The sequence below is a fragment of the Dermacentor silvarum genome, chromosome 4, assembly GCF_013339745.2.
Source record: "Dermacentor silvarum isolate Dsil-2018 chromosome 4, BIME_Dsil_1.4, whole genome shotgun sequence".
Lineage (NCBI taxonomy): Eukaryota > Metazoa > Arthropoda > Arachnida > Ixodida > Ixodidae > Dermacentor > Dermacentor silvarum.
The window spans coordinates 9,250,230-9,267,752 of NC_051157.2; the positions used below are offsets into that span (position 1 = coordinate 9,250,230).

Genomic DNA, 17,523 nt, shown 5'->3' on the forward strand with positions numbered 1-17,523 from the left:
CTTCGCCTACTGCCTCGCCACTTTCGGTATGCATCACATATCTCTGTATGCGTCTGCAGAGCCTTTGCACTCTTACCCTCCTCTTCCGCTTGATACTTTCGAGAGCTCATTGTAGTATCTGCAAATAGAGGCTTACGCGCAACATAGCGCAACCACGCCACGTCTACGGTGTGCGAGCGGCATGGCGAGCGGGCACACAGGCGAGCGCGCGCATGCGCGTGTAGCAAGAAAGGGCCGCGCCAATAGCGGCCAGCGAGCGGGTGCATGGGGGTACGCGCGCATCAGCGACAAACTCTGTAACCTTGGACGGCCTCGCGTTTAACCTTGGCTCAGGCCTGCCAAAGAAATGCTTGGCATTTAAAATAATTAAAATGGCAAGGGGAAAATGAGTACAAAACCACAAACCTTCACAAAGAAAGCGATCCCAAGGAGAACAAATGAGTTTTATGTCAATTTATTCCTACCTGCATGGTTTCTTTGCGTACTCGCTTTTAAGCTGAAAACTATGACCTTGTGGTGGGGCAGGCACGTAGTAAACGCGTATTCCGGAAAAACTGTAATCGTGAGTCGGGTACAGCGTAGAAGCTTGTGAGGATAACTCTCGTTAGGCATAGCAATAGAATTACACGCAAAATGCACCGAGTACAGCGGTGTCGTGGTGTTTCCCACAGCAAACCATGTGTTGGCGACCCGTCAGAACGTCCTGGAGCTGCCCTTGCATTCCTGCGAGTAAAGCCGCATAAAGGATTTTGACTTTCAGGGTTACTTTTGATGCGCCGTTATAACAAATTTTTCGCTTGATTTCATTGTGATTTCATCATTCTCCAAGCCAACTGGCTTATGTGTTGAGAACGTAGGTTGAAAAGAATATTAATGCTTTATTTATAAATTGGATCATAACCATCAAATTATATTGGCACTGCACACTGCAGAATTATAAATTGATTGCGGTCGTGTAGTTTCTAATATAGCGACTCTGTATGAAAATCAACGACGCTCGGTTAATTATAGTTACTGACTGTTAGCTGTCCTTCGTTGTTTTGTATCATTTCCTTATTACTCTAGACATATGCTTAAGAAAAAATAAATTTACTTTGATTGTTTCGATCAATAATAACTAAAGACCCTGTGTATATTTCAATTTTAACAGGCAAGAAACCGGCACTACTTAGTTTATCATTGCTTTGAAACTTCTGAACGACAAGGATCATGAAGCTCGAAACATTTTTCTTCAAATGCGCAGTATAACAAACAGCCTAACAGATAGAAAAACCCTCAAGATTAGGAGCTTTTTTTAACATTTAGAATGTAGTACTCACTCTGATTCCCGCTGCTATGTCGGATATCTCCATCCCCTCCAACAGGCACTGGGATGTATTGCGGAATTCCTGCAACTGGCAAGTTACAAAAAGTTGTGCTCATTAAATAATAAAATGCTCAAAAAGTGCACACAGGAAGACTGCGCTGGAGGTAGTAAAATAATGTCAAACAAACGCGTAAGAGTTAAACCATGTCTACATTAGTCTCCAACGCCTTATTTATAGTCGCAAAAACGCAGCTGGGTTCTTGAAGGTTAATTTGCCTTCGATGGACATAAAATGCAACAAAGGCAGGAAGTCAGATATGCCCATATTCAACAGGTACATAGCGCATTCATGTTACTGCTCAGAGTGCACTAGTTCACAATTCCTTGCATAGCTTCATTGAATGAAGAAAGTCGCTGTTTTGACCGAAAGGCGAAGCATTGATTGCCATAACAAGTTATTAGACAGTTATACGAAGTAAGTTTAGTAGTTTTATAATGTATAGTATAATATATAGTAGTTATAGGTACATAAACTGCTGTAAACATGGGGTTATTAACTAAATTAACAAACACGATGTCACGCGCTCACCAGCCAACACGAACACCTTTCAATCGATGATCGCGGATACTCGCTGTCAGAACGCTGGCGTGATGAAGAGCGGCAATTTCTCTTCGTGCGGCCTCTCGCTTCAATGCGAACTAGGCGCGCGAGAACACCGCGCACACGAAGCCATCAGTTATGTCGGGCTGCCTTCGAACCTATCGCAGATTGCCCCCAATTGATAGGGCGCTCAGCCGCCGTAGCCTGAGTAGAAGGAAGGATGCGCACTGCCCCCTTCTAGCGCGCGTGCATCTCTCCCCTTCTGAGATTTCAATAGCGAACACTTTCAAAAATCTTTAAAGGTTGCCTGTGGCAGATAGCACAATTCTAGTTCATGAGCTGGTCTACTCGAAGAGGCGGAGATTACTTGCAGAAAGAACGGAAATGCCAAAATCAACTAATTAACAAAAATTCCCTAATTCAGTTTTTAACTAATTACCTTATGACCCATATTGCCATTTACAAATTCTAGCCGTTGAGTTCGCAATGCAGATCCACTTGGAACGAATTGTCAGGATGACACCAGTTTCGAGATATTAGTTCCCGAACTTTGCGGAGAGAACTTTGCGATCTTGCAGTTACTAAATGCAGTTACTTTCGTGCTTCAATGCATAAAGCGACGTTTTGTTAAAAAGTAACTGTAACGCCAATGCATTTCTTCGCAAAGTTCGGGAATTAATATCTCGAAACTGGTGTCATCCTGACAATTCGTTCCAAGTGGATCCGCATTGTGAACTCCACGGCTAGAATTTGTAAATTGCAATATGGGTCATAAGGTCATTAGTTAAAAACTTAATTAGTGAATTTTGGTAATTAGTCGGTTATGCATTTCAATTGTTTGTCCGCCTCTTCAAGTAGACCAGCTCATGAACTAGTATTGCGCTATCTGCCGCAGGCAACCTTTAAAAATTTTTGAAAGTGTTCGCTAAAACACCCTGTATCCGGCAGTGACTTTACAATTGCTAGTAGGTACAGCGGCGTCGTGGCACTGCGGGTCACGTGACTTCCGCTTAACACGTGTTGTCATGGCAATCGTGGAGCTCCTAGGTGCCTAGAGACATAATCGCTTAGGGACTTTTGAGGCACTGGTCTCCGCTGAGCGTGGCTCTCTTATCTCTGGGACCGGCGCAGCGACCTTGCCGAGCGCAGCTCCTACGTGCGTAGGGAGCGAATCGTTTAGGGCGCGTTGAATGTGTGGCGGTGTCTGGGCCACGCCGGCCGCGCTTTATTATTGTAGCGTTTGTTCTAGTGGCGGAACTCCTTGCAGTAGTGGTGGTGTGGCATAACGGCTTTTGATCTCGGTGAACTGTGGTGGTGTAAACAAGCGGATACTGCTCGCGTTTGAGTCCCGGTGCCACGGCGGAAGCCGCGGTGCCGGGCGCCAACGCGAAGCGGCGGTCGTTGGGGTGTTGCGGAGCGCAGCGTAGCAACACCCCAAATAAAAAAATACTGCTGCAGTCAGGTAGACTGCTCCCTCCCTGATAGTAAGATTATATTTGGATCTTCAAAACAGTGATGCGTTTATTTAGAAATACCATCGTTCCTCTCTCGCAGGCGCGAAGAAAAGCGGGTGCTCGCGCCTGCGAGCACCCGCTTGTCACGGTCACGGATGCACCCGCGGGAGCACCCGCTGAGCACGCAAGGGGGAAGCATCGTCACCTGATGAAGGCGCGCGGTGTGGCACAACAATGTGCTCCAAACTGAGCATTGAGGCGGGAATTCTGGATTAAGAAAGGCGTGAGCTTTTGCTGCTTATAATTGGAGGCAATTTTTTTTGCTGCCCACTCATAACCAAAGTGATCGATCTGAACTTAAAGTGACTCGACAAGCCTAATTCGCTTCCGGCGAATAAACCTAACGAACCGTGGCCTAGTGACGGATCCTATACTGCAGTACCAACTCAATAAAACTAATTCAATCGATCGTGAGCTTTCGATGCAGGTGTTCCTTTCACGTCCTTCGGTTTGTGTCGCTTTCCATCTAGCTTTCCACGCTCTTGAGCGGACCACTTTCGCCCTTCTAAACAACGGCATACAAGCCACAACTGCAGCTGCAGGTTTTGAGAGTTAAACAGCTCAACTACCACGCGATCATCTTTCTCTATTCGATAATTTATTCAACTGTGAGGCCTAACGGCCTGAAACTGCACAGTTAATTAAGAAGAACGCCATAGTGGGGGGGCTCTTGATTTAATTTTGACCACCTATAGGATTCTTTAACGAGCACCCAAAGCACGGTACACAAGCGTTTTCGTACACAAACGCCTCCTTCGGAATACGACCAGAGCGACCAGGAATGGAACCCTTAAATTCGCAAACACTTACTCAGCAGTATGTAATAAGTGTTGGTGTCGCTTAGACTTGAGAACGTTCGGCGCTGCGGTTATGTGAAATGTCTGCGCTCAACTAGGCGGATGCAGCTGTCTAGGAAATACTCCGCTCTGGCGTCGAGCGGCGGCTCGCGATTAGAGCAAGCGTGGCTATCTGAAAAGCGATACCAAGCTTGCCTTCTTCAGCCGTGCCTCAAATGTTGGAGAAACATCTGGCTCTCTATCAGGGCGAAATGTAAGGTGCCGCTGCGCCCAAATCTTGCCGACCTCTTTCTAGATCATTCGGCTTGCCCAGACCCGGCGAGAAAACCGTCTCGAGCTTGTCTTGCTCTTCACTGCCGTTTAAGACAATTTAACGCTTTCGAGAACATTTCGTGCAGGCTATGTAGTTAAAAGTCTCAGCCCCTTTTTCTCTCGTGACTGCAAAGAGGAATGCGCGGGACAGCTGAGCTGCGCCTATCTTTATCGGCTAGATTGTGTACGACGACGGCGGCCGCTTTTCGATGAGGGCGAAATGCGAAAACAACCGTGTACTTGGATTTAGGTGCACGTTAAAGAACCCCAGGTGCTCCAAATTATTCCAGAGTCCCCCACTATGGCGTGCCTCATAATCAGATTGTAGTTCTAGCACGTAAAACGCCATATATATATATATATATATATATATATATATATATATATATATATATATATATATAGAGAGAGAGAGAGAGAGAGAGAGAGAGAGAGAGAGAGAGAGATTGTGTAGCCCGGTGACGCCCTAATGCTCCAAGAGGACGCCCCGATTTCGATATATCCAATGTGCAGTTCGTTATGAGTTGTTTACTTGAGTATTGGTCAGTAACTATCGCGCATTTGATATAGCGGATAATTTGATTTACCCAGGTTCGTTATTTCGGATTCGACTGTATACTGGCTGGTGTCGCAAGTATAAATGCTGCAACCGCACCAAGGTTTTTTTTTTTTTTTTAAGGATATATTTAGAATGCGTTAGTCGCACACACGCGGGCTCTGCACTTGCGAAAATTTTAAGGTATTTCGTGAGGTGATTCTGACCGTTTATGAGGCAGTGGTCACCGTTAACGGCAAGTATGAATGACCTTGCGCACCACTCTGCAACCACGGAAACGCACGCGCAGGCCGCGTAGTCCCGTCAATGTACACATATGCGCGCGTACTAGCGATCCATGCAGCGGGAGAACTTGCCCAACGGCGAAAGATTGCAGCGGATTGTTGGGGCATTGCATGTTGCATGGCCACGCAAGGAGCGGAGCGAGCCAGTCCACTAACGACCGCCGCTGCTGGCGGCACGGCAAGACGTGACTCCGCGGCTATTACGGGCCGGAGCAAACCGTCCCACGTAGGCACGAGTCGTGCGATGTCGCCACTTGACCGACAGACGCGGGTCCTTGAGAGACCCCCCTCTCCCCGGAAGAGGAGCTCCGTCACAGATGATTCGAGTCAACAAAGAAACCGTCACTGGCGTGTTTGCATGCCACGCCCGTCGCGGAAAGCATAACCGTTGGGCATACACGCGCTCTCTCGCACCGCCCTCTTATGTTCTGCCTCAATTCACGTTTATTTTGTGACGAAACGCGCATCTGCTCGCTCGGGCCGCGAGCCCGGTTTCCTTCAAGCTGGCGCGAAAGAAAAGCGACGGCTTACGTCGTGTAAACAGACGGCTGCTCTTGCGCTGAAAAACGGGCACGCAAAAGGTCCAACAGAAAAAGGTTGGAAAAAATTAGCCGCAGTCTGCTCGACAGGTGCGCGAACTCAGCAGTCGCTTCATTGTGCAAGAAATAACGAAACAAATTAATTTATCAAATAAGTTTGAGCGACAGTTTTCATTCATACGTGAGACCGCTTAACTGGGAATTGAAGCTAAACATGTCGACAGAATTACCTGTCTGGTTGGGAAAACTGATTAACACTTAGAGAGTGACTCCCACCAAATAAAGGAATTTATTAGCCCGACGTTTCGGAGTCACGCAATTCGGCTCCTTCTTCAGGGGATGGCGGTGTGCAGCTTTTAAAAGGTCCATCGTAAGAAAGGAGGAAGGGGGAGAGAGCGGAAGGTGAGGAGACACTTGCGTCTCCCCCACCTTCCGCAAGAAAGGAGGAAGGGGAAGGAACTTTTCGGAGAAATGCATTGGCGTTACAGTTATACTTTTGCGCTTCGATACCTAAACCGACGTTTTGTTAAAGTAAGCTGGAGCGCCAGTGGATTTCTCCGCGAAGTTCGGGAATTAATATCTGGAAACTGGTGTCATCCCGAGAATTCATTCCAAGTAAATCTGCCTTGCGAACTCCACGGCTAGAATTTGTAAATGGAAATATGGGCCATACGGTAATTAGTTAAAAACTTAATTAGTGAATTTTTGTTACTTTGTCGATTATGCATTTCTGTTTTTTTTTTTTTTTGTGCAAGTAATTCCCGCCTCTTTGAGTAGCCCGAGCTGATGAACTAGAATTGTGCTACCTGCCACAGGCAACATGTAAAAATATTTGAAAGTGTTTGCTGAAACACCATGTATCTGTAGTGACACTGAGCGCGGCCTTCTCCGGACATGCACCGTGAGTTCCACTTCGGTCCTCGAAGAGGCATGTCGAGTGAGCTCCTGACTTTGCAATGTGGTGAACGCGGTTTAAATCATGGTTGCAGATTTTCTTCTTGTAGCGCAAAAACACGCGGACGTAGAAGAAGAACAGAGACACACACACGTTCTTCTTCTACGTCCGTGTGTTTTTGCGCTACAAGAAGAAAATCTGCAACCATGTTACACCAACAAGCCCAAATGTCTACACTGATGGACTTTAAAACATGGACCTGAAAGAGGTGCGACGTAATGCGAACGCATTTCTCTCGCATTTACTGCTAAATCACCTCTGAATATTTTCTTTCGAATGGGCGCACATTATATTTTCTGTTTTTTTTTTTTTCATTTTCTTTATGTTTTACACCGATGAATGGAATGACTATGAAATACGTATAGGAAACCTCAAACAGCAGTAGTTCAATTAAGAAATGCGGAATTTAGTCAAGAGGGGCCATTGTTAGGGGAGGCCTCGGCCGCCATCAATAGTGCCCTCTGCAGTGTATAGTGCATTCCTTACGCTTTGATAACTTTGTTAACCTTGATCTACAGAAAACCATCGACACAGCAAGGACAATTCTTATAATAGCAGAACGTTGGCAGAGATTCGAGTCAAATAGAATTAAATAAGAAATAAGAAGTTAGGCGTGGAGACACAAGGGGACGGTGTTGTCCGTTTCCCTCTTCTTGTGTCTGCACACCTAACTTATTTCTAATATGAAATAAAATTCATCTGGGGCTGCTCTGTACCGTTATCTAGATGTGCCTCATACTTGTCCATCGCAGGAAGAAAATCAACTTGTAGTATCAAGTTATCGCTTCTCCTGGAGCTACTAAGTAAATGCAACGTGGTTTAGTTATTGGACGACTATAAACATCTTGTGACGGGTGAACATGTACGTTAGCAAAACGCAACAATAAATAACGAACGTTGAACATGAGGGCAGGGAAACGTCTCTTAATTGAAAGCTTTTATCGTTTTGTGAAAACGAGGCGTTTCATGTCCGCAAGGCGAGTGCATGCAAATGTTTTATTTTCATTTGGTAAAACTAGCACGACACACTCTAAATTCTGATTTAGTGTGCGTCGACGTGTTGTCGACCATGAAAATAACAGCCAATTTTCGCCTCTCCTCGATTTCGTAAAGTTGATGTGTGCGTGGTGCCGCAGAGCCCCTACGCAAGTAAAAATTGCGGTGCTAAGCAAATATATTGAACACTTCAATATGATTTTGAGCATTTTTCAACAATATGTAGAGTATGATTGCGGCCATTTCTTTTCTCATAAAATGTCACTAGTAAGTTGGTGGTTACATCTCAACAAACGGTTCCTGTTGCCAAACCCCAAATTTAATTTATATTTGAACGACGCCCCGACACATGCGATTATGATGAATGGCACAGATAGGTTACAGTTTGACCAGAAAATGTATTAATACGAAGCTGCCATTCCGGTGCTGCAAGAAATGTGCACGCGCGGGGTCACACACTTGTACGCAATCTCCACATCCGGGAAGTCATACCTCTGTTGCTGTAGACAGCCTGGAACAAGCCCAATGGTAGAGATCCTCCACTGTCAGCACTTCGACTTTTGCAGATCCGATGCAATCTTGCCAGTCCGGTTTCAGCTACGCACAGCCAGATAGCATATGGGTAACGTTAACAGCAATTCCACACCTCCCGTCCCCAATCTTCCCTTTCCCCTCTGTGTTATCGCATTCCACACACCTAACATGAACAAAAAGGTATCCCAACAAGTTCTACTTAACTTTTTTTGCCACCTATCTTTTTAAGCAAACCATACCGATGTTTGCGAAGGTACTGTCGCTGACTAAGCAAGGAGACACGCCCTAAAGCGCATCAAATTACGGTGGACCTATACACCGCGAGTTATGTCTTTCCTGTTTACACATGCCACACTAAAGTGTCACAAGTGCGTCGTGGCAGCATACCGACAAGGGGCGAGGCATGTAGCATTGCTAAGTTTCGACAGGACTCTCCACCTTGCTTTTTTTTTCTTCACCGCCAGCGTATTTTCGGTGACTAACAGCCCCGTGCTGGAGTTTGCATATCACGGCTCACCTCAACCGCAGCCCATTTACATTTTTCTCGCGCTCACTTCATTTCAACCCACAGCGCTGCTGCTCGTTGTAGAACCAATTCATGAATTGGCACGCCGATCCCCGCTGTGCTACACTGGAGCTTTCTTTATTTTTTATCAGAAATCTCGCTGGAATCTACTTGGAGTCATGCAAAGACGGCTCTTGCATAGCCACGTGCCTACGTGATCTTGTCACGCACCATGATATACACACATCCGAGACGCAATCAGACGACATCAGTCAGAATGCAGAGACCGAAGCCTCATATTTGGTAATTCTCGGTTTCGCATTGTTTGAACCCGTTACACTCCCACAAGATAATTGTTTATTCATTAAAAACTGAAATGAGTTACGTCTATCGCTCCGTTGCATGGCGTTATTGGTATAGCATTGCACGAAAACACGTATCATATATTTTCTAGTTTGTTAACAATATTCGTGTGCAAGAATCTTTACTTTTGCGCGGCTCGCCTCAACCGAAGATTTACATTTTCCTTGTGCTCACTTCATTTCGACGCACAATGGCGCTAGTCGTTGTGGCACATTTTCGCCAATTACGCTGCTGCTCACCGTTCATTGCTACAGTTGCGGGCTGTATCAAAGTGTCATTTTCTTTAAGCAAGGAAACTTCAGTTCGAGAACTATGTTTAATGACACCGCAATTAGGAAGACACGAAAAAAAATTGTTCTTGGCGTTGTTCTTGGTGAACAAGAAAGTTTCGCTTCGAAACGAGAAGTTCAACAAACCGCGCGATAAAGAAAAGAAGAAAATAAAATAAAACCCGAGCTATTCTATCACATACTAACAGGAGAGACGGAGCCTTACGATTAAATGTATAGTGCTCCTAGTTATCGAGGGACTGTATTGTCAGCACCCTCTGAAGCTAACCTTCGTCCTCTTAGTGGGGTTTTACGTGCCAAAACCAGTTCTGATTATGATGCACGCCGTAGTGGAGGGCTCCGGATTAATTTTGACCACCTGCTGTTCTTTAACGTGCACTACAACGCAAGCACACAGACGTTTTTGCATTTCACCTCCATCGAAATGCGGCCGCCGCGGCCGGGATTCGATCCCGCGACCTCGTGCTCAGCAGCGCAACGCCTTAGCTGACTGAGCCACCGCGGCGGGTCTCAGACACTAATGTCTCACACTCACCAAATTTTCATTGTTTTCATCTAAACACTTGATCAGGAGACGCCGATTCGTGCCGCTGAGACCTGAAACAAGTAGTAATGGTTTCTGATCAGTAACTTGAATGTAGACAATGTAACTCAAAATGGCAGCATTTACATATTTCATTTCAAGAAAAACGGTGCGTACTTGAGCACAATGATACTAAATGTCAAATGACTGCCATAATTGCATTTAATCTGACTTGAACAAACTTGCCCATCGTTGTATAATAATAAGGACTAAAATGGCATTCAACACTGAGATTGTTAATACGACAACGCTGTCACTTTCTTTATTCATATGCCCTCAAGGCCCATTCGGGCATTACAAGGGGGGAGGGAGTCGGTTACAATTAATTCGTAATATACAGTGGTATAATTCTATGCAGAAAGAACAACATAAGCAAGTAAGCACTCAGCACAGAAATAATCACACAATTAGGAAAATATTCAACTCGTTAACAAAAACATCATGGTTAATGGCAGATATGACATATAATCATAGCTTTATTTGTTTTAAGCGTTGTTCGAGTGCATCTGTAAATTGAAACAAGAGGAGCAGCCGGCGCCGTCTAACTGGCACCTAAATCTCCGTGGATACGGTTAATAATAAAAAAAATTAATAACGTTGAATCTTCATAAGACGCAAAGCAAGCTGTTGGAATTTTTAAAGAAACGAACGTTCAGCAAACCTGCGGTGACAAGTAAAACGGAAGACACGACATTTTTGATCGAGTGAAGCTCTCTTAATTGGAAAGCGATTCCGAAGGAACGACAAATTTGACGCGTTAGACAGCAGTTTCTTGGGAAAATGCTATGGGCTGAACTCTAAGCGTGGTGTGAAAAGTTAGCAATAGTACCCGAATAAATAAATAAATAAATAAATAAATAAATAAATAAATAAATAAATAAATAAATAAATAGGGAAAGAAAGAAAGAAAGAAAGAAAGAAAGAAAGAAAGAAAGAAAGAAAGAAAGAAAGAAAGAAAGAAAGAAAGAAAGAAAGAAAGAAAGAAAGAAAGAAAGAAAGAAAGAAAGAAAGAAAGGGAAGGAAGTGTGTCCGCATCCATATATTCTGAATGTTGTTCATGACGTTCTTCAACATCTTCAGCTCTTATAGTTGTTCACTGCTGACTTTTCATCCTTCGCTAGAGAAAAAACAAATTATTGCGGTGAAAACATTTGGATCTTGAAATCGCGAATACATACCAGTAAAGTCGTGTGGATTAAAGTAGAAATTGGTTGGGACTAAGTAATCGAGAGCAGTGAAATAATATGAGAAAGGGAGCGCGTACAAGGTACTATCAATTTACTCCTGAAGTCAGAATCAAACAGGCCTATTAAAGCGATAATAACGAATCAACCAGCAAAAGAAAAGACAAATTTAATCATAGACTTCAAAATAGATATAAAGAGCTCACCATTCACTTAATTGCTGTTCCGCGCGCTTTCTTTGGCCTCGCGAGAATTCTTGGAATAGACGCAGTGATAGACCAACGTTTGTGATAAGCACACGGTCCACCAGATTTGTGCCTAAACTATAAACTGAACTTGAACTGGGCTGTGTGTTTGGATCTATGTTAACACGCGGAGGACTCTTGCACCAACGGATAAAGACCACAAAACGTGTTACACGGGTATATAGCGGCGCGGACAGACAATAGATTTCAAGTGAACTCTCCGTTGCGGCGTCATCGCCCTTATAATATTTACCGTCATTGTCAGTATCTTTATTTATTTATATGTTCTTAAATAATAGATTAATTTTTTAACTCGGTAATATTATTTTTTCTAACATATATAAATGGAGTATACCCGAAGTATTTTCAATCTCCCCTTGGCCTGCGAAAGGGCGGAGGACCACGGTCTTCCTGCCCCTACGTGGACGCGACTAGCGACTACTACGCACCTCCCACACGGGGTTCCCACGTAGTTTCTCAGAACCAAATAAAGTTCATGTCTGTCTGTCTGTCCCCTTGGCAATCGATGTATAACAGAACTTTCTCATGCATCAGTTCGAAAATGGGCGTACAATACGTTAATTGGCACAAAATTAAAGTAGCCTCGGTACTATGTAGCCCACACCAAGGATATACTTAGTTAACTCTATCGAAGCCGTTCAACATCGCGCCGCACGCTCCGTCCCCTCGCAGTATACGACCGTGACCAAAGTGTCAGCCAGCCATTAAATCATCCCTGGACCCTCCGGCTCAACGTCGAAGAATCGCCCGTGTTAAGCCTGTTTCATAACTTATAATGCAACTTCCCCGACTTACGTAACACCATTCTGTTTCCTCCAGCACGTACTTCGCAGTGGCTGTTTACCTCCTTATGCGTTCAGCGTGTATACGGCACAACAGTAGCTTTTAATCAATCACTGTTACCTGCTGCCATTGATGACTGAAATAAACTCCCAGATGACATTGTAAGTGATAGGAAACCCGAAAATTTTAAGTAACTAGTTACTATACTTGCTACAACTATGCCATATTCATACATTCATATATAATGCTGTATATTGTTTCCTCTATTCTGCTCTGTAAATTTATAGTTATATTTTTAAACTTTTTTGCCTTTATCGCGTTATGCTTCTCACTTTAGTAAACTTTTTGTATTTGCTCTATCCGCTATGTACTACTTATTACAATTTGTTATATGCAATATTCATATATCATGCTGCATGTTGTTTTCTGTACTATGCTATGTAACCCTACAGATATATTTTCAACTTTATGTCTGTACTGTCGTACGCTTCTAGCTTTATGAATTGTTGTTTGTATCTGCTCCCCCCTTTTGTAATGCCGTACTGGGGCCTTTAAGGGTAAAATAAATTATGGTGAGGATAAATAAACAGGGGAATATGTCACTGGCATAATAAGTACGACATGTTTGTAAATTAACGGTAGAAATAGGAAACTATAATTGACCAGAAGTTTCTTTTAATTGTTCATGTTTTTTTTATTGCCGCACTTGGAAGCTCGCTTTCAAGCCGTTGCCCCTGCATGTACGAGTAATTGCGCCGCAGAGCAATAGAGAGAAAAGTGATCAAATAAATCGTCGTGGAGGTAAACCAAGCTCAGCTCAACCTGTCGTCTATCCTGTGCTGGGAAAGGAAAGAGTAGGCAAATCTTTACAAGATGAAAGATCCGAGAAAACGCTGCAGCACTGTAGGGCTCATCATTCAGTCACTCACAAGCGGTCACATAGAATCTTACGAAGCGCGGCAACGCTGAAGCCAAACATCAAAGCATCTGTGCTCAAGCGGCTGGGTGTAGCAGAATACAACTAGCACAAGGGCACCGCAAAGGTAATATACGTACATGCAGCTCTGTCTAATTTGCATTGCACAGCAGAATTCGTTGATGCACAGAGCGTTATTCATCAGCCTCAGCCCTTTTAAGTCCCAGTGAAACAGTGCTTATTCATTTTTGATAGCATGAAAGTTACCACTGTCTGCATCCAAGAACGCCCTATTTGGCAGATTGCACGCCAGACTTGGATCTCAATTTTAGGCTGCTCTAAATGCACTACGTCCTCAGCTTCAAACATTCGATAATTCTAATCGTTCCAGTCTGGTTCTTCGCAGACATTTGCCGACTCAAAATATTCCACGAATACTTTTGACGCGTTCCATCCTCTAGGCATATGCCGGGTACAAGAGCTCTTGCACTCAGATTACCGAAACCACCCATAGGTCCACATAGACGGATCACGTCCACGTAGAGACCGACGGGTGTACTGCAGCGTACTCAATTCCGTCCCTTAGCGCTATACATAGTCCGTATATGAACCAGTTTCCACCATCGGCGACTGCAGAGAATGGCTTCGTGTTACTCAAGAACCGCAGAGGAAAATATTATTTAACATTATTTCAGTGTATGCCTTTTTCCCACGTGTGCATTTCTAGTAACAATAGAGCAGACAGGCATACGCTCGAAGGTGAAGCACTGTCAGAGGCCCACAGGAGTGAAAACAAAAGGAAAGAGAGAGTGAGACGACAGAAGGCTGGGAGGTGAACCAGAACAGGAAATTCGGTTTGCTGCCCTTCTACTCTGGGAGTCGGGGGAAGCAGAGAGAGAGTGTGTTAATGCACACGATTACAGCAATTTAGTCAGGACGTGTTGACTGCAGATGATCACCGTTAGCACCACTTAGTGCTAAAGCCGTTTGTGCTAGTTTGTTGGCCTTACGAATCTCAACAATGCATTCGTCGCACCTTGCTGAGACTACTTGTGAAGTCAGCATTCAAATGGTTCGTTCCTAAAGCCATCCGCCATCAACACGAGCTAGCGCATGCCATGAGCGTATCTGTACACTTCATTGATGGCGGTCTCAGAAAATACGTTCAAGGGTCTCCGCGCAACCAGAGTCATCACACGTGGCGCTGTCGGTCATTCCACTAAACAAGGCAAAAAAATTCGTAAAAGCTGCCCCTAGCCAGCCGAAAAATAGCAGGGTATTTTCGCTTCATCAGAGTGGAAAGTGGTTGTGTTGAAAAATAGGCGTGTTCTACGCGGGCAAAGTGATGTCTCGTGCCGGCGCGAGTACCAAATAACGTATACTGCTCTCCAAGGAGACACTTCGCCGCCATTTCCAGTCTCTCTTGGTGCTGCTGCACAAGTAATGTGTAGTTAAATGATTCAACCGTTAAAGGACATACGAACAAGTTCGGCATTCAGTTCAGCTTGATCATTCGAGACAGGGTGTGCTAATTGTTTCCTCTGCACTGACTGCAACGATGCGGGCCACGAGAAGCTCATTTGTACTGTGGTTTTTTTTTTTTTTTTTTTTTTTTCATTGCACAGAGCAAGAGGTTATTTGACGAAGTGCAGGGAATTTCGTTGTGCTTGTAGGTAACGGTGCTCCCGGAAAGACCGCGAATAGAGCGAAAGGAGGCCCCGCGCTTTTTCGCATTTTTGCGCGACTCTGAGCTCAAGCATGAATGGTATTTTGTGTTCTAGAAGGGCCCTTAGGCGGAGCAACTGCCAAGTTAACACCGCTAGAAGCAACAGCACCCCTATTCACTACCACCAGCATTCTTTCACAGTTATGGAAAGGTCTTTCAAGGTTTTCGGAAGACTATGGCTCAAGTGTAGTTCCAAGCTGCAGTGAGCAGCTGCCTATACTATACCTATAGTTCCGTGTGTACAGATATTTTCGAGCACTTTAAAGAACAACAGACAGATAATAACAATTCTGAAACTTAACCTGCGACCCGTCATAACCCAGTAATATATTTCTTGGAAAGACCTCATCGATGATGCAAAAGTGATGGACAGTGATGTATACATAAACGTGAAAACCAGTGATTAACATGCATAACTAATAGTACAGTTAGCCGGAGTGCCCGTCTTGCCATTAAGCGCAGTGGTTACCACTTGGGTGTATACGTGCCAGATTGGCCGTGGCAACGATGTGCCGAATAATAGGCGGGAGAAAAGAAGCGCACTCAACTGCACACGCTGGCGAAGATGTCGATGTCCCTGACGGCGGCGCCCTTGTTGCCGCCGGCCGGCGTGGACGAGCCGCCAACCCGGCTCACGAGGCCCCGTACGCGCACCACGAACCCCTGAGTGGCATTGGAGAAGCCTCGGCCGAAGCTCAGGAAACCGGCGAAGATGCGGTCCGCCAGGCTGGCCGCCTCCGACGACTGCAGCGGCGGCACGACCCCGCATGCCAGCAGCGCCAGCGAAAGCCACGCAGCGCGCACGGCATGGCGTCCCGCGTCGACGGACATGTCTCAATGAACCACGCGCTGATCACAGGCGCGCTTTCCTCCGACACTTGCGTTTCCCTTTCTTCTACGGCTTGCGTCTTTTCTCTCTGCCAATCTTACCTAGCGCTCACTGCTTCGCTTACGCTATTTACCACGGCGAATCATTTGATGCGGCGACGTCTATATATAAGCGGTGATGCTGAATCCTATGACGAGATGCTGAGCGATTGGTTAACGCTTTGAGTGACGCTGAAGTCCTGCAGTGCGGCTGAAGCCTCCCCCCCCCCCCCCCCCCCCCCCGAGCTTCTTCCGATTGCTTTGGTTCCCTCCAACGGCGTCGTGACGGTCGGGGCAAATGATCTCTCTTGCCTCCTCGCACTCGAGAGATGCCGCGCTGATAATGCGTCGACCTTCCCCGCGCACACGCCGCCAGTTGGCTGGGGAACGCGTGTCTGTGGTGTGTGCATGTATACTTGGATGATTGCGTGAGTTTTGTGCCGTGGTTGAAGCGAGCGAAGGATCGTCGGCTCAACGACGAGGAAAGGCGCGGCGAAATAATGAAAGCAAATAGAAAATGTGCGCGCACGTCGCATGCGTGCATTAACTTGCAGTCACTCAACGCGAAATTATTAAAGATTACACAATTGCGCGTTGCGACGTTTGTTCCGTGTTGCACGCGTATGGGTTTCGTGTGTGTGTGTGTGTGTGTGTGTGTGTGTGTGTGTAGCGCGCGTGTGTGTGCGTGGTGTGTGTGAGCGCGCGCGTGTGTGCGTGCGTGTGTGTGTGTGTGTGTGTGTGGTGTGTGTGTGTGTGTGTGTGTGTGTGTGTGTGTGTGTGTGTGTGTGTGTGTGTGTGTGTGAACGAGCGAGCAAACGCTCTACAAGTTTAATCAGATAACTCGATACCACGCATTTTCTTTATAGATTTCAATATATCCATGTTATTTCGCGTTCGAATCACATTCGTCGTCTGTTTCCCGCCGCATACCAAGGGAATGCATCCATTACAAATTACGTGCAGTGGTTGGTGAGCAAAGCGATTCCTCCGTTCCCATGTATTTCATTGGATTTCTTGAGGTAAAGCTTCCTTATAAGCTGGCAAGCAAGCTGAAGTGCACGACCGGTTCATTTATGAGACAGCTGCCAGAAAGCTTCAGAAAGCACTGCTGTCCTCAGGGGAGCTTTTTTTTTTTTTTTGCGCTTTTGAACTTCTACGTGGCATATATGGCTCAACAGGAGTGGGTGGTAGAGCGCTTTGCACACCGGACGCTGCAGCTTCGTCTGACAAATCTTTATGGGAGTCTGCTTCGCCTGAAGTGTTTCTGTCAACGTGTGGAAGCAAAACTGGTGTCGCATGGTCGGTCACCAGTTATCTAGGAAGGGGTGGAGAACGAGAGACGGACTCTTGAAGCGGACGAAGAGGAGACGAAACGCTTTATACAATATGTACAGACATAGCAGGTAATAGCATACCAGTAGCAGTAAGAGCGCACCAGACCAACGGGGCGGCTGGTGGCGACTCTCTGTCCTCACAATGGGCCGGTTGCTGACGTCACCCGCGTTGCATTCCTGTTTCGTCCCGGAGAAGGCCTGGTGCTGCTTGAAATCAGCCGCGTCGCATTCCTGATTCGTTGCGGGGGAAGTGGGAGCTCCCGTCGCCTCGATGATAGGCACGTGTGGCACAACAGCTCCCCCGCCGCCAGA

At 45.7% G+C, this 17,523-nt stretch overlaps 1 protein-coding gene across 1 annotated transcript; it reads right to left on the minus strand.

Annotated features, from left to right (window-relative positions):
- Positions 1-238: 238 nt before the first annotated feature.
- On the minus strand, positions 239-16,098 carry LOC119449409 (uncharacterized). Its single transcript, XM_037712579.2, has 5 exons — positions 15,559-16,098; positions 10,088-10,149; positions 8,353-8,457; positions 1,320-1,394; positions 239-723 (listed from the first exon to the last, which is right to left on the minus strand). The coding sequence occupies exons 1-5, from the start codon at positions 15,839-15,841 to the stop codon at positions 694-696; spliced, it is 555 nt and encodes a 184-aa protein (XP_037568507.1). The 5' UTR covers positions 15,842-16,098; the 3' UTR covers positions 239-693.
- Positions 16,099-17,523: the final 1,425 nt, after the last annotated feature.

Excerpts from the sequence above, each read along its gene's own strand:
- LOC119449409 (XM_037712579.2), bottom strand. The coding sequence starts at position 15,841 with ATGTCCGTCGACGCGGGACGCCATGCCGTGCGCGCTGCGTGGCTTTCG. Across the intron at positions 10,150-15,558 it reads CATCTTCGCCAGCGTGTGCA|GTCTCAGCGGCACGAATCGG; the intron begins GTTGAGTGCGCT and ends TACTTGTTTCAG. Across the intron at positions 724-1,319 it reads ACATAGCAGCGGGAATCAGA|GAATGCAAGGGCAGCTCCAG; the intron begins GTGAGTACTACA and ends CTTTACTCGCAG.